This window comes from Cariama cristata, unplaced genomic scaffold (assembly GCF_000690535.1).
Source record: "Cariama cristata isolate BGI_N322 unplaced genomic scaffold, ASM69053v1 scaffold8463, whole genome shotgun sequence".
NCBI lineage: Eukaryota > Metazoa > Chordata > Aves > Cariamiformes > Cariamidae > Cariama > Cariama cristata.
In genome coordinates, this window is record NW_009606638.1 from 1 (window position 1) to 19,463 (window position 19,463).

General features: G+C 34.8%; 1 protein-coding gene across 1 annotated transcript in view; it reads right to left on the reverse strand.

Annotated features, from left to right (window-relative positions):
* Nucleotides 1-8,688: 8,688 nt before the first annotated feature.
* The window catches only part of LOC104158717 (neuroligin-4, X-linked-like), a gene marked incomplete at its 3' end in the record, with an annotated part of 47,860 nt that continues 37,085 nt past the window's right edge, over nucleotides 8,689-19,463 (reverse strand). The window contains exons 2-3 of the mRNA XM_009696439.1: nucleotides 12,405-12,464; nucleotides 8,689-8,841 (exon numbers count right to left, since the gene is read on the reverse strand). Coding sequence (XP_009694741.1) covers nucleotides 8,689-8,841; nucleotides 12,405-12,464 — 213 coding nt within the window. The remainder of the gene's footprint in view (nucleotides 8,842-12,404; nucleotides 12,465-19,463) is intronic.

Genomic DNA, 19,463 nt, shown 5'->3' on the forward strand with positions numbered 1-19,463 from the left:
ATTGTTTTAAATTAATCTATGTAGAGTCACACTTACCTTGATGTTCCCAGAAATGTTCAGGTGATGACTGCCATGCTTCTGCATGTATGCAATACTAGGAGATGTAAACTAAGTAAACTAGAACTACCTCACAGCATGTTAACATTTTGTGCCAATAGGTCACTGATTAATATAAATATTTAAAGTATCAATAATGATATTAGGAATTTAAAATATCAAAGGAAAAATAGGGAATACAGATTCAACATTTCTTTACATAAGATTCAGAAAAAATGTCCTTTACATTTTATAAAAACATGTCTTTTGTATAAACTGAGTAACTATGGAATCTCCACAAAATTTACATGGATTATATAAAAAAAACACCGTAATACTAAAATACACCATGGAAACAGAATTTTGACCATCAGTCAATGTGACAACAGTTTACTGATACATATACATTTTATCATGTTCAGAAATCTTATCAAATACGCTTTCAATTACATAAAAATATATCTCACAAAATGTGTCTAAATGTTTGTGCATTTCAAATGAGTTATAGAGATTCAAATGAGTTATATTTACTATACAAGCATGTTTAATATTTTCACTGTAGTTTATTTGCAGAGGCAATCTCATAGAATGTTTTTAAAAAGTAGTTTTTTAGTTTGTAAGTCTCTAAATGACTTTACCTCATTTTCAAAGCTGCACGTAACACACGTGTCAATACATGCAGCATTTTTTGCATTTCATTCTTCCTTTGGATGTAGCTAATGCATGAGATCAGACTTTTTTTTAAAGTATCAACAATTGATTGGGTTTTATTTCACATATTTGTTGTAAAGATATAGGTGTCTTCACTGTTGAACATCTAAAGTTCAGGTACTTTATTCAGATTTGAACAATAATACAAAAAGTTGTCTCAAAAAGAGACAGAACATCTAACTGTTACTCATAATTTCTGAAGATGTTTATCAAATCAGGACACTTTTCTTGCACTGCTCAAATATCAGCATAAGTATATAATTTCAAAAAACAAACTTCTAATTCTTTCACATATAGTAGGGAGAAACTTGTCAAAAGAACATATTACAAATCTTAGTTAACACAAAAAGTTCTTAGAGAAAGTAGAGTATGCTCAGAGTGATGAACAAGCATCAGCTTACTCAGTGAATTACCAAAACTCAGTGAATTACCTAAAAATCTTACCTTTTTACTTCTCTTACATTGTCTTGTAGCTTTTTTTCTGTTTGACTATATAGGCTATGATAAAAATTATTTTCTGTGAGTATGCTTTACTAGCTTAGTCAGCTGGGTCAATCCATCAAGCCTGGAGGAAGCAGATTTTGTTGCATTTAGGTAAGAGGAATTCTCCATCAAAAGTTTCCTGCTAAATTCAAGTTTCGACAACCACATTTCAACAATGTCCATACTTGCCCCTGTCTACAGAATTATATAGAAGTTATCTAAGCTTTTGACTTAACAATAGATTTAAAATAAGAGAAAAAGATAAGATTCACAAAAAATAATTAACAAAGAGCATAACTCTGATGTCTACAAAAACGTATTGATAGCAATGGAATTAACACTTATGTGTCATTGCTAGGAATTTAGGAGTTCCACTGAAGTAGAAAATTAGCTACGACAACTGACATTAGCTGACACAATTATTCGCCAACTAGGACAGGTCAGGGACCAAACTGGCCAGGAAATCTTCTGCACAACGCTTAGAGATGTAGGTGAGGCAATGTAGTGAAGTTTGCATTGGCTTCAGCAATGCAAACAGTCAGCACAAGCTAAATTGAGCTTAAATAAACCTCCTTTCTTGTGTAAGCAGGAAACTGTGATTTACTTAGCACACTCTAGCTGCTGGGTCATTCCCATGTGTACTAATCTACCTCTGGGCTTTTCTACCAGGAGATCACCTTTAAGCTTCCCGTACTAGTAGAATCACAAGCACTGGAGTTAGAGTCTGGAGGTACAAAGGGAACAGACATCTGCATGTCTGAATTTAAAATACAGGGTGATTCTGTACAACAATTACACTAGTGAAGATAAAATTGAATGTATCGTAGGCTACTGTACACTGCCAATATGAAGGAATCTGGCTCACGAGATCATATACTACTTACTTGCTTTGATTACTCCTGAATAGAATAGAACAGAACAGGACAAGACAGGACACTACAAGACAGGACAGCATGGAGCAGAATAGAATATAGCTCAGTTGGAAGGGACCTATAATGGTCAGTCAAATCCTAAGCAGTTCATTTACAACATACACTGTTTCAGTGCATTGACATTTTAACTTACAAATCAGGCACCCAGTGAATTAAAGAAAGCTAAGGTTCTCAATAACTTGCATAAGTACTCAGCCTCCTTGTAAACTGACCTCTGATTTATATTACACTGCCTAATACGATCCCTTATAGAGAGCTATAATTGGATGTGGATATAATTTCTACTAAAAGGAAGTCCAGTCTTTTCAGACAGAGTACTTAAAATGGATGCTTATTGCCAAAAAGGGAGATAGAGAAGAGACAGACTATTCTCATCTGCATGATTTGGAATTCTAAGAGGAAGAAAATGTTAAATTGCAAGTGGTTTCAGAAATGCTAATTCAATTTTACAATTCTGAACGCTGAGTGCATCTCATTTACTGCAGTAGATGTTTCATTTAACTCTGGCTTCCAAAATACCTGATTTGTATTTCTAGAATTCATCTCAGGTTTTGCCTTTTCCTTTTTTTCTGTAATAAGACTCTGGCTTCCAAAATGCCTGATTCATGTTTCTAGAATTCATGTCTGGTTTTGCCTTTAATAGCTCACACAAGAATACCAAGTTCATATTTGAATATGATAACTTTTTTGAAGATTGCTTGAGATTTTTTTCTTCAAAGTCTATAACACCATGACTGAATTTAACAGCATAAAAAAATAGTGCTAGGGATTTGGGGCTTTGGTTTTATTGGGGTTTTTTTGTGTGTATATTTTTTTTTTGAGGGAGGATGATTTATCAGATTTAATTTTTACCATTACACAAGCTAAACACAGTTATAGCATATTGAAATTTAACCATGAGACAGACAATTCAGGTCACGTCACTGTAAAACAATAATAAACATAAATCCCTCTTCTGTATTTTTCCTGATGACATAATCCTGAAAAAGGCACTAAAACAGCATTTATAGCTATGTTGGAAAGATGTTACTTCTTAAAGCACATCCATGGAGACTAAGAACGTAGATAACGAGGAGGAATTGAGCAGTATCTAGACTGAGTGAGTTAAGTCGTTCCAACCATCCCATTTTCTGTAATACTAGAACTTTCTTTGAATTAGGATATCTATTTTGCCTAATCCTCCCACTCTGCTGAATTTCCATTAATTCACTTAAATAATTCCCCAAATAGTTTGGGAATTTTGAAAATTCAATTCAACTGTCAAATAACTTAAACGTATTATAAAAAATACTATCATCCTACACAGTGCTCAAAGCACGGGCTGGGAGTGGGGAGACAGCAGGATTTAGTACGTCTTTATGGTGCCTGCTAAAAGCTGGTTTTAAAATTCAAAGGGTGCAGTGTTGTGTGTTAAAACCAGGTCTTTTCAAATCATTTTCAAATGTATAACTTTCAGTAAGTTATAGAATAATCACAGATTCTTTTAAATATAATTAAAATTATATTACATCAGAAGGCAGTAAAAAAAACCCATATAGCTTATATTCTATTTCTTTGACAAATACTCCATGGCTATACAGGTATTTCATGAGGATAAACTCAGTGAAGGATGGTCAGGTAAAGTCAGTGATCCCTAACAATTTTCATTTTCACTCATCTATGAAGATGCTTTTCCAAAATCCAGGCTTTCTAAAACATATGTAATCACCGTTACTGATTGGTTCACAGGATCTCAAACTGGGATTTGTTCCCGCAGTTTAAACCTCGGGAAGCTGATGCTAGCACAGGCGACAGCAGCAGCAGTCGCCTCCTGCTGAGAGCATTGCAAGGGTTGTCAGGTTCCCAGGGGATGTCTGAGGGGGTTTCTGGGCCCCCAACACCCTTGGGCTGCTGGTAGGGAAGGTACCAGCCAACAGGAGACAGATCGCGTGAGAGGGACGGGCAAGAGTGGTACAGTGCCAGCGCTCCTTGGGGCTAGTTCAAACCACGGGAAGCCACATATGACCAGCCCTTGGGGAACACCAGCTGCCAGGAGCACTGTAGTCAGGCTGTGCAAACAGGGAGGGCGTCTGTTGGGAGCAGCACAGGCAGTTTGTGCAGCAGTTCGCGAAGGCAGGGTGTGCGGGTAGTGTTGCCCGCTCTGCCAGTGATCGGGTTGCTGCCTGCTCTGCAGGGATTCATCTGACCAAGTGAGGCAAGAGCCTCTTTGCCATCAAGCTGGCCAGACTTATAGGGACAGTTTTAAACTAGATTTTTCAGGGGAAAGGGATGGAGTTTGGGGTGACAGAGAAGAGCTGGAGGCTGCTGATATGTTAGGAAGCAACAAGGAAACACCTATGAAATTCCCCAAAGGAATTAGGGCATTTTCCTCTAAAAAGGCGATGTGGTCGATAGCCCAGCTGAAGTGTTTCTATACCAATGCATGCAGCATGGTTAACAAACAAAAGGAGCTGGGAGCCACTGTGCAGCTAGAAAGCTACGGTCTAATCACTGTCACTGAAATGTGGTGGGACAAATCTCATGGCGGGAGCACTGTAATCAATGACTGTAAACTATTCAGAAGTGACAAGCAAGGAAGGAGAGGTGGTGGTGAGAGGTTACCTTTTATATAAAAAACATGGATTGATTGCACACAGCTGTCTTTGAAAAACAGCAATGAACAGGTTGAGAGCTTAGAGGTGAAAATTAGATGCCAAGCCAACAAAGGAAACCTCATAGTTGGTGTTTACTACAGGTCACTCAATCAAGGAGAAGATGTCAATGAAGCGTTCTTACTTTAACTACAGGAGGCATCACAGTTGCAGGCTCTGATCCTGCTGGAGAGTTTAAATCACCATGACATTTTCTGGAAAAGCAGCACAACAAGCCATAAGCAGTCCAGAAAACTCTTGGAGTGCACCAAGGATAGTTTCTTAATCCAAGTGATAGACAGCCCAACTGGAGGAGAAGTGTTACTATACTTGTTGCTTACCAACACAGATAAACTAGTAAAAGTAGTCAAGAGTGGTGGCAGCTTGGGCTGCAGTGATCATGCCCTGGTGGAATTCACAATCTTGAAGGATAGGGGCCAGCTGAAGAGCAGGGTCAGGACCCTGAATTTTAGGAAAGTAAACTTTCAGTCGTTTAAGGAATTAGTAGATGGGACCCCCTGGGAAACTGAGCTCAGGGATAAAGGAGCAGAAAAAAGCTGGTAGCTCTTTAAGGTTCATTTTTCTTAGAGCACAAGAGCTCTTGATTCCCACATGTAAGAAACTGGGCCTGGGAAGTACTGACCAGTCAGCTTCACCTCCATGCCCAGTAAGATCATGGAACAGATCCTCATGGAAGTTATATTGAAGCATATGGAAGACAGAGAGGTGATTAGAGACAGCAACATGGCTTCACCAAGGGCAAATCATGCCTGGCTAATGTGGTGGTCTTCTATGATGAACTGACTGCATCAGTAGACAAGGAAAGAGCAATTGATGTTATCTACCTGGGCATTTTTAAGGCACTTGATATGGTCCCCTGTAACATTCTTGAAACCAAATTGGAGAGATATGAGTTTGATGGATGGACTGTTAGATGGATAAGGAACTGGCTGGATGGCCACATCCTCCAGAGTTACAGTCAATGGCTCAATGTCTAAGTGGAAACCAGTAACTAGTGTGTCCCTCAAAGGTCCATACTGGGACCAATCCTATTTTATATCTTCTTTAATGACTTACATAGTGTGATTGGGTGCACTCTCAGGAAGTTTGTGGACAACACAAAGATGAGTAGTGCACTTGATGTGCTAGAAGAAAAGGATGCCACGCAGAGGGACCTTGACAGCCTTGAAGAGTTCAACAAGGCCAAGTGCAAGGTCCCACACATGGGCCGATGCAATCCCCAGAATGACTATGATTCTGTGATTTGTCTGGCTAACATGATCCAGTGATTATCTATGCAGTCCTAATAGATTTTCTATCTATTGCTGTTATGACATAACACAGAGTGAAAGGCAAATAATTTAATTTGCCTCAAGAACAGAACTAACACTTATAGTAAGTACAACATCCAGTATTCAGGTCAATTCAAGTGATAATTTTCCAGAGGAAGAAAAGAGATATATATATGCAAAGGGTCTTCAGTAACTCATCATTGTGATCAGTTCAATGCATATTCCTCTGTTACAGGATGTGATAATAATGATAGAATTACATATCTCTGTCATTAAAATCAGGTTTGTACGTGTCCTCTTATGTATAAACTTACAACTCAAATGCAACTGAAACATACCAACTTACAGAAATAAACATATCTTTCAAAAAAAAGGTAATCCATACTAGAAGAAATGAATACAAATATTGTCAATCTTCAAATTGTATGTCATAGTAATTATACTACTTTTTAACTTTTATCAGTAATCATGCTTGTTTTCCATATGGTTGTTTACCTAAAGAAATTAATGTTTTTCTCTTTTATTTTTTTTTACTTATGAAGCAAATCAAAAATACATGGAATTCACCTAACATCTTCCAATGTCTAGGCAGAACTTAACGAGTTCTCAAGGATCACATTTACATTTCACCAGAAAGGAAAAACAGAAATATGCTCGTAAAACACAATTCCTCTGATTTTTTAAGTGCTATATGCATATTCTGAATATCTTCTGTTTTTCTAAGTCAAACATAGACTTTCTATAACAAAGACTAAATTCCATAGCATCTCAAAAGTTACATTTGCCACTGTCAAGAAGCAGTATTTAATGCCAAATATAATACTGTATTTTTCCTAATCCATTTACAATCCTTACAGTTTTACTTTTCAGTTTTATACATGAACGCCTCTGTATTGTGCCTTTTTTCCTAAATGCCACAATATAGAAACATAGCATTCTGTCTCTTTCTCCCCCTCTTTTTTCTTTTCCCCAATATAAATATACAAAACGGGAGTTCATCAATATAAATATTGCATTTTTTTGTTCAGATTCATATGAGGCAGCTGGACAATGAAACATTTTAAACTACTTTTAATCATCTGTATCCTTCAACAATTTTAGTTTTAAAAAAAAAACAAGACAAAACCTTTTAAGAGATCCATTAAATAGCCTTCGTTACAGATAAATAACTATTACCAAGTTCCTGGGTATACAGTTTGTTTGACAACAACAACAATTTTTTTTAGGAGTCTTCTTTTTTAGGAGTTCTTCACTCATTTTTTTTTTTTTTTTTTTTTCTTTTTTTGGGGATGTTGGCATAAATATACCAAAATATCTTTTTATATTCCTGCCTTTATGTTTAAATCTGACCCTATCATAGAAAAAAATGCTCTTTTGTATTTAAACAAGAGTCAAAATCAAAGACAAGAAAAAAATCCTCAGTACTCTGATGAACTAGAACATTGTTGAAACACATTAACCACATTAACAGATAACTTAGCAAAAGAATTTTCCCGTGTTCCAAAATAATACATGCCAAGAATATAGATCAGCTTTGCTATCAAGAAAAACAACATTAAAAAATCTTGTAAAAGCCATTCTAAATCAAAAAGCACACAAACAAAATTACTATACCTTACCTTGTGTATCTAAAATTCTGGAGATACAAGCATTTGAGCAGTCTATATGCTATTCTATACAAACTACATGCTTTTTCATTAAGATAAAAAATATTTCTAAAGTCTGTTATTACCAGCTAATTTTTAGCTTAATTTTCTAAGGAAAAGTAAAACTTCAATAAATAAACCTTCATTTGGAGAAAAGCTTAGTACGTGCAAACATCCAGAAGCTGGAATCACAGAGAAGCCAGAAAAGATTTTTGGTTTATTGTCATGGATTTAAGGTTATTTTGCTATTCAATCTAATTCTGACAGAAGAATATTTATAATGTCAAGAAGATGCAGCTTTTGTTCTGTTTGAAAGACAATTATTAATTTCTCTCAATATTATAATTCATGATTATGGAGTTCCTTATATTTAGGAAGATAATTTTACATTACTCCTTGAAATCCCTTGACTCCATATTACCTGCAACATAGATCTATCAGTCTATATAGCCTGTTTTGTCTGTATTACCTCTACATTTTCTGCCCTAAAAGACAATTTGCAAATGAAAATAATAAGTGCAGATAAATAGCAACACATTCCCCCTGCCTACCATTACCAATCGTTTTGAAACTGGCGAGTACTCATTCTTGATTAATTTTCTTCTTTTTTTTTTTTTTTAGGTGGAATCAAGAAGATTTTAATAAGAAAAACATACAAGTTCTTAAAACTTGTTAAATCACTGAGCCAAGAGCAAATAAGATCTGATGACAAATTTAACATAAACCAGCAGTAACATCATTATAAATATCCAGTCACTTTTGTCTAAAGTGAAGGCAACTGTAAAAAGAATATAGCCTAGCCCAATTTCCATAAAATATTGAACAGAAATCAAAGTCCACCAGCAAGAATGTTCTGTTTTAAAAACAAAAATGGCCCAAGGATCTATGATCAATCAGTAGGTAAATTAAGCAATCAAATATTTCTATGCAATTGGTGATGAAGAAAAGAGTAACTTACCTAAAACTCCCAGCCTGTAATTAAGAGTGACAACAATGACATTTCCATAACTTGCGAGAATGCTGCCATCAATCATGTTGCCAGTACCCTCCATATAAGATCCACCATGGATGTAGACCATAACAGGTTTCTTGCTGTTCTGATCATGGATGTCTGAAAAAATTCAAGTAAGGAAAACATAATAAAATAAAAAAAATAAGGAAATATGACATTAATGATTTAAAACAGTGCTAAAAATACTCTTAATAATTTCCTATGTTTTCAAAGTCACCACCACCACTTTAATCAGCTAGCTTGCAGAGTTCAGGATCATCCTACAAGACTAATATTTGTAGTTTGAATATTTCTCTTGGTTACTTCAAATACTACTGCCTCCGCAATGTTCTCAGAATACTTGAAAAGCCTTCAATATTACAAGGAATTCAATTTGAATATAAACATCTAAAAGCCTAAAGAAAAAAAATTATGGAATAATCTTGTCTTTTTTTTTAGAATATTCTGATTCAAGTATATGCCAATTTAGAAATATCTGTACATCTAATGACAACATTACAATAATGATCCATACTTTCCCATTCCTCACTGAGACGTAACTGTTGAAATAGTTCAGTAAGAGATAATATCACAAAATCAAATTGTTCTGATAGAAGTAAACATAGTAAACTGTTCCTTCTTTCAAATAGCCTAGGAGTTAACAAACAAAGAGGATTCATGTGGATTTATGGCCCAGATTTTTTGTATTTAAATCAAATTATGTCTTTTGTGTTGTACTTTTCCTTGTCACGGTAGCTAAGCCTTAAAGAACAGCCTTTAATTAATGCTCCTTAGTGGTATCACTGATCTTTTGTATATGCAGAAAAGCTCTTCACTACTTTCAAACAAGTAAACAGCTGGGTCTTTATTTCTGAAAGAAAGTTATATAAAATTGATAGTAATATTTTCATACTATGTGAGTTATAAAGATCCACTAATCAGTGATTTGAGGTATATTTAGGATCAAATTCACCTCTCTTCCTATAAAAACCAAAAAGTTAGGCTTCTGATGCCAGAGATGGTTTAGACTACCAAAATTAGGAACTTATTTTCTCTACAGAAATAGTGGGAACAGGGGCTAAGCTCCTTTAAAAAGCAGAAGGCAATTCAGCAAGCTGCCATTAGATATACACACCTTTTACAAATAATTCAGTGTATCTGCATGTGGAATAGGAGCACTTCTTTCAATCATACAGTACAATATACAAGGGAAAACAGTCTTGAACTGTTCAGTCAGGATTTAAAAAGGCAGTGGTCTCTTTTGGGTAGGTTAGCCATATATTGAACAGTGGAAAAGGGAAGTGAAGGAAGAAAAAGCTGAGCTAAATATCTAGAGGTAGTGGACCTGGGTTTGAAAGCCTTCGGAAACTCTTCCTTCTCCTCAGGTGTGTCACAAAATACTCTAAGATACCAAAAATGTGATCAGCAATGAGGTACCACATATATAGCATTTTGTATATGTGGAACTAATTTGAGCATATTTAAAGGTCAGTTTTGACTGATCATATTCCTATGGCCCACTTTTACTTTACTCCTGTGTATGGACTACCCTAAATATTACAAATTGTCAGCTGAGTGCAAGGAACATAAGTTCAGGCTCCAGTGTACACCTATCTAGTTGTCAGAGTTTAAGGCTTGTTGAAGAATCCACCTTCTTTACATAAAATGATAAAAAATTTACATGTTGTATTTTAAGTGTTGTACTTGAGCAGCAGAACAAAAGCTTTTGTGATAAGATCTTTTTAACTGTTGTGATTATAAGAGTAATGCAGCCATTAAACAGATCATATAAAGCAATGAAGTACATTCCAGTGGATGTATTTTTTTTATTCTCGGCATTTTCAGCAAAGTACATGGAAATGTTTCTTCTGTGAAGGCACAGCTAAGCCCTCAAAAAATGAAAGCAACAATTATTTAACACAACTATTTGTGTTACGGAATTACCTTTCCCTTCTCTCTCCAAAGTCTCATGGCATAATTTGTTGTATTTAATCTTTTCTTATTACATAGTTCTACCTCAGGGTTGAATCTTTCACTGCTGAAGTCAATGGGAGGTTTCCTCTTCCCCTTCAATGGGAACATGATTAGCTTCAACATAAAGGAAATGAGCTCCATGCTTTATGTGCTTAGATCTAAAGTGGATGCCTTTGTTAATCATGAAACCCTAACATTTTACAATTTTTTAAGAAGTCTAAACAATAATGTATTCATAACCCAATATCTATTGTAAGTTTTTTAAGCAATTTTGGGTTTGCTTGTTGCTTATCTTTTGCTTTAAAATTAACTTCAGAATTTGGTATAGAAAATGATGACACCATCATTTTAAAAAAAGCATGTATTGCACATAAATAGGAAGGTGATATCCAGAAAATAACAGGGCAATTTTGGAATGCTCTGTACAGCATCTTTGTATTATAAGAAACAGCATAAATCAGCAATGAAGGGGGTACAGTAGAGGGCAACCACTGTGAGTCAAAGACCAGAGATTTTTATCATGGTATTTCATATATGGATAGAGGAGCTACAATTGAGCTGAACACCCAGGAAAAGAGGAGTTAGTATCCCCATGCAGTATGCATGATTCTAAGGGGAGCAGAGAGGACAAATGTTTCAGAGTTATTTGAACTGATGTCAGATAGAAGAAAACAGGAAAAAAGACATGGAGTAACACTTGGGATTGGTCAAGCATGAGAGGATTAAGAAACACATTGCTCCAAAAATAGACCAATAAACTACCTAAGGTTGTCATCTTCTCAATTAATTTGAAAATAATTTTCTTAATTTGGTAAATATATGAAGTAAAATAAACTGTCAGTGTAACTTTAATGAAAAGGAATAGTGAGAATGGAGGAAGATTTCATGACTTCTTTCTATTTCAGTGCATCCTAAATAGCTTTGCTGTGCCAAGGCAAGAAAAAAGTATTTCCTTGTAAAACTTTGTTAGGGCACTTCACTGTGAACTTTAACATTTCCTTTCAGGGAATCCAATCCAACTCTGAAAGAAGTCAATGAAAATGATTGTCATTGATTTCAGTGGGAATGTGGTCAGAGTCAGAACGAATGTATCTCAGAGGCTAGCTGATTACAGGAAAAAACAATAAAGCAACATCAACAGCTTCCTTTATTTTTGTGTCCTGAAATAAACCACATCCTGTGAGAAATAAATAAATAAATACATAAAAATAGCACAGACAAAGCAGAATTCAACTGCATCAATGTACAGCATGTGCACTGGGGAAACAGTGGGAGTGAAAGGAAGGATATATGTGAGTCTTTTAATGAATTTCAAACAGGTGAATTTACAAAATGTGTAGGAGGGAAAAGAGCACATGCATGTTTTTAAATTCCATTTTCTCAACCTAAGAAAGAATAGGGGGGGGAAAGTATGTGGTTTCAAATAATATTTATGTTACACACTTCACACTTATTTAGGAATAACCTTTACACCTATGCCACAGAGGAACTGCAGTTATTTATATGTTAATTTGGATTTTAAAAAGATAAACAATGAAAGTAATTTCTAAAGAAGAAAATAAAGAAGCACACTGAAGTGTGCTTCTGCAAATAAGGGACTAAAAATCATGTTGAAATAACAGCAATAACAATAACAATTATTATTATAATAAAAATTAAAAAGTTTATGTTCATGCATCAGGGTCGAGCTTTGAAAAAACAAAAAATACCTTCATCTTCACCACGATCATTACTGGTTATATCATCTGCGCTTTTCTTTGTGTTGGCTCCTGGGATCATAGTGAGGAGGAGAATAAAGGGAAAAAAGACAATTCAAAAACAGCAGGTTCTCAAAAATAAAAAAACACTAGTACAAAAAAAATGTAACAAAAATGTCAAAATCTGTTACATTTGAAATTGAAAAACAAAAAAGATGCAAACTGCACATAAACATAAAATGTCAAGAAGAACAAATTGAAAATACTGGAAAAAATGTATCATATTGTGTGACAAAGCAGTTACTTCAGTTAAAAGTGATTTCTGCAAAAACAAAATTAATGTGCTATTAAAAAAGAATAATATAAACCAAAAAAGTATATTAAAAAATTTACCAAATTATGGTTTCTACATAAGAAATGCAATTTATTTCATCCTGTTCTGTGACCTTGAAGAAATAATGACTTCAGTCACTATCTTCAATTACAACATTTTATTCCTCCTCATTAGGATTTCTTAAGCATTAGCCACAACCTGAACTTTAGATGAAACCAATGCAAATAAAATTATGACTGAGTCTTACAGAACTCGAACGGACCAAGACAAACCATAAAGACCTCCTTAAAATTTCATCTTGCTTCCCATGTGAGCAAAAAGATATTTAAAACAACAGACTGTAAACAAAGGTGAAACAGAGTTGAGTCAATCCCAGACATAAAATTAGTCCAAAAGTAGTCTTGGTTCATATTATACCACAATTCATGCTCTTTAGAAAAAACTAGAAATTAACTGGAAACAGTTACTTACCATGATAAGAACTTCACTTATTTGTTAGAATATTTAGTAAAGAATACATTTTAATTTGTATTCAATAAACTTTCTCAAAATACTTTTGGGGTGTATACATACACACATACACACACAGATAGGCACATGAACACACACATCCATACACGCCATAGCCTATGCTTATGGGAGGAAGAGGAAATAAACATAGTTTTCCCCACTCCTCTCTTTGGGCAATACTTCTGTTTTCCGATTGAAAAAAAGAATGACACCAAGCTATCTTTGTACCCGATGTTTCACTATACTGTGCTTACTCCTGTAGCAAGTAGTCCTCTGTAATGTAAAAAGTTACTTGTTAAAGAGTGAAACATGAATAGGAAACTCGATTTCTAATTTAGTTTAGAAATGAAATACAGCTACTAAACAAATAAAATGGTCTAACTGCCCATTCTAATAATTTTTTCCCTGAATTTTCTTATTTGGAAGTATGTTTTCAAGACATAATGAAAAAGAACAGTATACTTTATTAACTTGTTTAAGTATGATTTTGTGTATGAAGTCTGAGGATGTCACAGAGACATCATATTTAGCTAAAATAATGTTTTTATTACTTCCTTTTATTCTACTATTTAAAATGTCCCTATATCCCTCAAAATTCAAGGTTTCAAGTAAATCTCAGTCCATGATTCCAAGTAAGACAGAATGAGGTTAATTGTTACTGAAGTATGTAAGATTTGTTCATATATATAGTTTTGGGTTCTGTGCTTGAGTTTTGGTTTGCTTGTCTTCTTGATACAGACAAAATACAGATTTCCTATAGAAATTTTCTGGAAACACTGCTGTTACATATGCAGTGATAGTGATTAGTGAGTCAAAACATGAAAAGCAGTGGCTGAGATTCCAACTCCACACAAAGTCTGCATCTTCAATGCAATTGTACAGAAGTTATTGTGTATGTAGTACACGAGTGCATTCAATTACATCTATTCAGTACTTAATTAACTAGGTAAAACATCACTGTCAATGAAATACAGATGTTCTCTAACCTATCAATTTCTTTGAGGAATGTTAGATACAGGCTTTAAATCTCAGTCACCATACCAGTTTTGTCTGTTTTTTAAAACATTTTTCCAAATTAGTTTTAGCCCAATGAAGGCAGAATCCTTTCTCAAGTGCTACTCAAAGAAAATTAATTTTGTATTTAGATAAACCAAGTACTCCACCCATAAATTGCCCTTAAACTATTTTTGATTCACGTAAAAAATTGATGAGAAATAATTATTCATAGAAAAGAAATCCACCTAGACACAAGTTTGAAAGCACATAACAGAAGACATTTTGATCTTAGTTTCCCCAGTAAGGTAGTCTTCTAATTCTTTGATTAAAAAAAAAATATTGGATTCCCATACACTAAGCAAACATTATCACTCCATTATAGGATTGGCCCTTCTGCAGTCTAAGAAGTGTTTACTCATTCTCATTCATCTCGCATGAAACACAGATGGTAAATCTGAACAGGAATCCTGGAACTGGCAGTAGGGCAGAGAGCAGGGCAGACAGCAGGGTTGATCTAGTGCATTAAAGACTGAATTCCAAAAGTATCTCTATTGCCCAACCTACGGTTTGACTGGAGTTCTTGGTTTGCAAGGTTTGTGTTTCACTTTTCATGCCAGTGAAAAGTACCAGAGAAGAATATTTCAAAATGTTAACACGATAGGATATTATTTTCCAAACGGTCAAGGAATGTTTTAGAAAGTTCTAAGAGGCCTCACTGTTAATGACAACTAGAAAAAGATGTGACTTCATAACGTATATATTAAACACCAGGTGACTTCTTCTCATTTGTCCTACAATTCCACTAATTGCTGAGTGAAAAAGGCACGGTGTGATCCCTTACTGAACTGTCCCAAGCCTCTTTTGTAAAGGATTTTTGCTTGCCAGAAAATGTTTCTTTTTTTTTTCAGGCTATAGTACAGATACAGAATAACATAGACACATACGAGCCAGTTCCAAACTAGTGCCAATCAATGTAGCCATAATAAAGCAGAGTTTCATATGGGCTACATTTTTTCCTCCCTAAGAAGCTATTCGTGCAATAAGGTTGTAAACTTTAATTCAGTAAGCATCTCTCTTTAAAAGTTTTTCATTCTGAAACACTGACCCATGTGCTAATAAACTTTTAAAAAAGACTTGATTTCATTTACCTATGGATGTAAAGTCACTTTGTATTCCCAGATTCATTCTCAATGTCATGCATACATCTATCACAAATGAAGAAGTCACCTCACTATAAGCACATCCTCTGGCTCACATTTCCTTTGATAACGAACAAAAATCTCATTCAGAAACAAATTTTCTGGGGTTGCAAGTCTTCCCAGATGTATTAATCTTCCTCCATTCAGGTAGTGTGTATTATATACATGTAATGTAGTCAGGTCCCATGCACACAGTTTAACCAGTGCTTGCATTTTAAGTATCCATTCTGAAGCCTCTAATGGGAGCAAAAAATCATCAACTACTGCTTAAGCTGATGCCATTTCTTTGCATTTTATATGCAATTGCTCCATCTGTCACACAGTATACCTTTTGACTCCACTTAATTTTGGGAAGGCACTCAGTTTTCAGAAATCACACAGCACATTATTAGTTGTATGACCTCCTAGTTTCACATAGAGCATGCTCAACCTTCTGGAAACTTCCTGCTCAGACCAGATTAATACAGGATTTAATAGTCAATCTCTCAGTGATGTGTCTTATTTATACAGCCATTTCACTAGATCTCTAAAGCTTTTGGTTTCCATCCCATGAGAACTATCGGTATACAATCAGCTCAAGTCAACAATTCACTACAGTCTCGAGGGAGCATTAGGAAAGCAGAACTGTACTGTACTTTCAGCAGTTCTCCAAGACTGGTGGGTTAGCTTTACTTTGAGTCTCGCTTAGTGCACAAGCCTTAAGTCACTTCATGTCCAAAAAGAGGGGTCTAACAGTGGGAGAATTTAACTGTCATTACACTGTCCCTGGCTCATGGCTATGGCCAAGGCTCTCCAGCTACCTTTATAGCTGTACTAAGAAGTTCTCATCTGGCAGCTAAGAAAGATCAAAAGAGGTATTTGGTATTCCAAACAGAAGTGGAGGAAAATGATTATTGAGAATTACAGCTTGTCAAAAGTGTCTTAGAAGTTGACTGCAGATCACCTACATTAGGAGAGATCACAAAGAAAGGCAACATATCTGTCTATATATCTGTATATTTAGAAGCCTGTTGATTTGAACTGGAGAAAGAGAAATATATGCATATTATCTACATTTAAATAACCATTATTTCTTAATTATTTACTGAATACTGGCAACACATGTGTGCAATTGTGTGTGAGTGTATACATATGTGCAAATATATAGACATAGATGTACATGAAAATGTTCTATACAGTTAACAGTCTTCCATAAAGAACACAGGCTTATTCTCTGGCATTCCCTTCCCATAATTGTGTTAAAATGAAACCATAATCCGTCAACAGTATGCACAACTCCAGCAAACAGCTAAATTCAATGATTTCAAAGTAGTCCTTAGCCACAAATTAGATTCCTTCCATCTCTCTCCTGAATAATATAAAGACTTAGATTCCTACTGTTATCAGTAGTTTTTAATCTGGAAGCAAATGAAAGCTCAGAATTTTACTTAAATTTGCTGAATTGCATTTGTTTGATTTTATTTTAATTCCTATATTATCACCGAATAGCAGAAGACACACGAATACGATGGCCATTATTCTAATACCATTAACAACAACAAAACCATTTGGGCTGCAACTGCTAGCTCCGTACAGCAGCAACATTTAACTATGGAACATGTAACATAATTAAATTCGTGTTCTTAATGACTCCAGCTGCAACACACACACACAGACACACACACACAAAATCGCTAGAATTCCAGACCACAGCAAATGTGTAGATGATGCTATATAGCCAGGAAATGTCTCTTTTCAAGAAAAGAGAATTAAATGCCAATTTTTGTCATATTTGAAATTGAATAGCTTGTAAGAAAATGCAGCACAAATCCCTACAGAGTTTTGTGTTGATGTATTAGAGAAGATTAAAATAAAAAGAAAATGCTATTTCACAAGCTTCTTTCAAACAGTTTTAGAGTACCACTAAAAAAAAATCCACATAGAAACTTCTATTGAAAAAGAAAAATTCAACGGTTGAAAGAGCAGTTGCATAAAAAATATGGAATTCTAATATTACCCCAGCTCTGTACTCTACGTTGCCTATAGTTTTCAATTACGTAATTACACATACCTTTGTTTTCAGATAAATTGCTCGCATCTCTCTGTGCATTACTTTTCCATGTACAGAGAATGAAAGTGGGATGAAATTTTTAATATTTTACAAATGGCAGTACCCTATATATTGTTTCTCCCAAATAAAGACAGAAATGATGACTATTCCATGCCCTAAATTATGTGCTTCCCACAAGCTGTTTTCCTGGACAACAAGAAGTGCATTAAGTCAGTCCATCACTCAGTTTCACATGCTTTAAACGAGGTTATATCTTCCAACAAGTTACTAGAGGGCAATGGCATATATTAATGGTCACACAGAGTGACAGTGCTGTCCCGTATAGTTCCACAGAAGGATACCAAGCACTTTTCAAAAGCAGGGATGTGGTGGAAATAATTATTTACTACCATTTAATGAGAGTTACTATTTCTGTGATTGATATAGGAGTTCCTTTTCTTACAAGTTTATTCCACATCAGTATGTTGATATGGATTCATCTCAATTAAGAAAATATCATATTCACACAGATTCCAGGCTAAGGAAAATCTTCAAACTATCTGTATAGATGATATGTGATCCTGATTACTAGTTAGGACCAAAAAGAACTTACAAAAATTAGCAACAGCATTTATCACTTAGAGGCTATGTGGTCACGTGAAGTCTGTAGCCTGTAGTTTGAAGCCTGTCTACATTCTGAATATACTATTCTGTATTCAGCAGCTAAATGCTATTGACTGTTATTCCAAGTAAAATGTAAAGGATAAAACCTTAACTTATGTAACTTTGGGCAAAAGGGGTATCTCTTCCTTTTTGTCAAAGTTTTCAAAGCTTCCTACATATTTCATTTTCAGAAAGTGAGCCATTCATTTTAAGAAGATTGTTAAATACAGGTCTGTGACGAAGAGAAGCACTGACACTTACACTGGACACTTGTCACAGTTACTAAAAGAAACACACTTGAAAGCTATTTCTTATCCTGAAAATATTTGGATTTATTTAGATTGTATTTATTCATCCTGGAAAAAAATTATAAAACTAATAAACTTTATCTTTCTTCCTGTATTAATCCATTTTGGTACTTTTTTTACCAAAAAAAAATTTGCTTTGGATAAAAATTATTGAGAACAATAATTTTTAAAACTATTATATTAAGGTTTAACAGATTTCTTTGGTTGATAATTATTAATAGAAAAATCACTATTATTTTAGAAGATTGATAACTAATATAGAAATGAGGTACTTACATAAATTCAATAATATTTTTAATAAGGATTTTTGTTACACAAGTTACACCACATCTAGAACTTAAAGTTTTCTAAATACAGTTCATTGCTTTGACAGAACCATCTATAACAGCTCAAAAGAAAGCAGGCATTGTGCAGTCTATCCTTTCAGTGACCTCCAACAGATAAGGGGAGTGTTTCTTGCACTTCCAGTTTAACTGAATCTGCTCTATTGCAATGCTTACTGATTGAGTAATGAAAGACTCATTAAAAAGCATAAATCTACCATATAGTTATTTAAATTAATTCAGACAGAAGCACATATTTTTTTGTACAAGCATCGGGAGGAATACTGTCAGTATGAAAGTGTGGCAGTGACCTCAAATAGCTTAACTTTCTCTGCTAAATTGGTGCACTTGATGAGGTGTGAATGTAAAAATGCTAACATGTCTGAGTTCACAACACTGCTATGTAGAAGAACAGCACTTGCTTTCACCCATCTCACCTCCCTCATCAGCGAAACAATTCTGAAATTTGGAAAAGATACCTATATGCTACTTTCTTGAATTATAACATCCAAAATACAACCACCAGTTTGATATACCGAAACGTTTAAAAATATACTCTAAATGTGTTACATATGCTGGCACCGTGCTGGCCAAGTTCTTAGGCATATGCATAGTTTTAAGCATATGAGAAGTCCTGTTGACTTCCAAGAAAATACCAGTATGCATAAGCTTCAGCACTGTGACGAAGCTGGCTTCAGTCCTGTCTGAG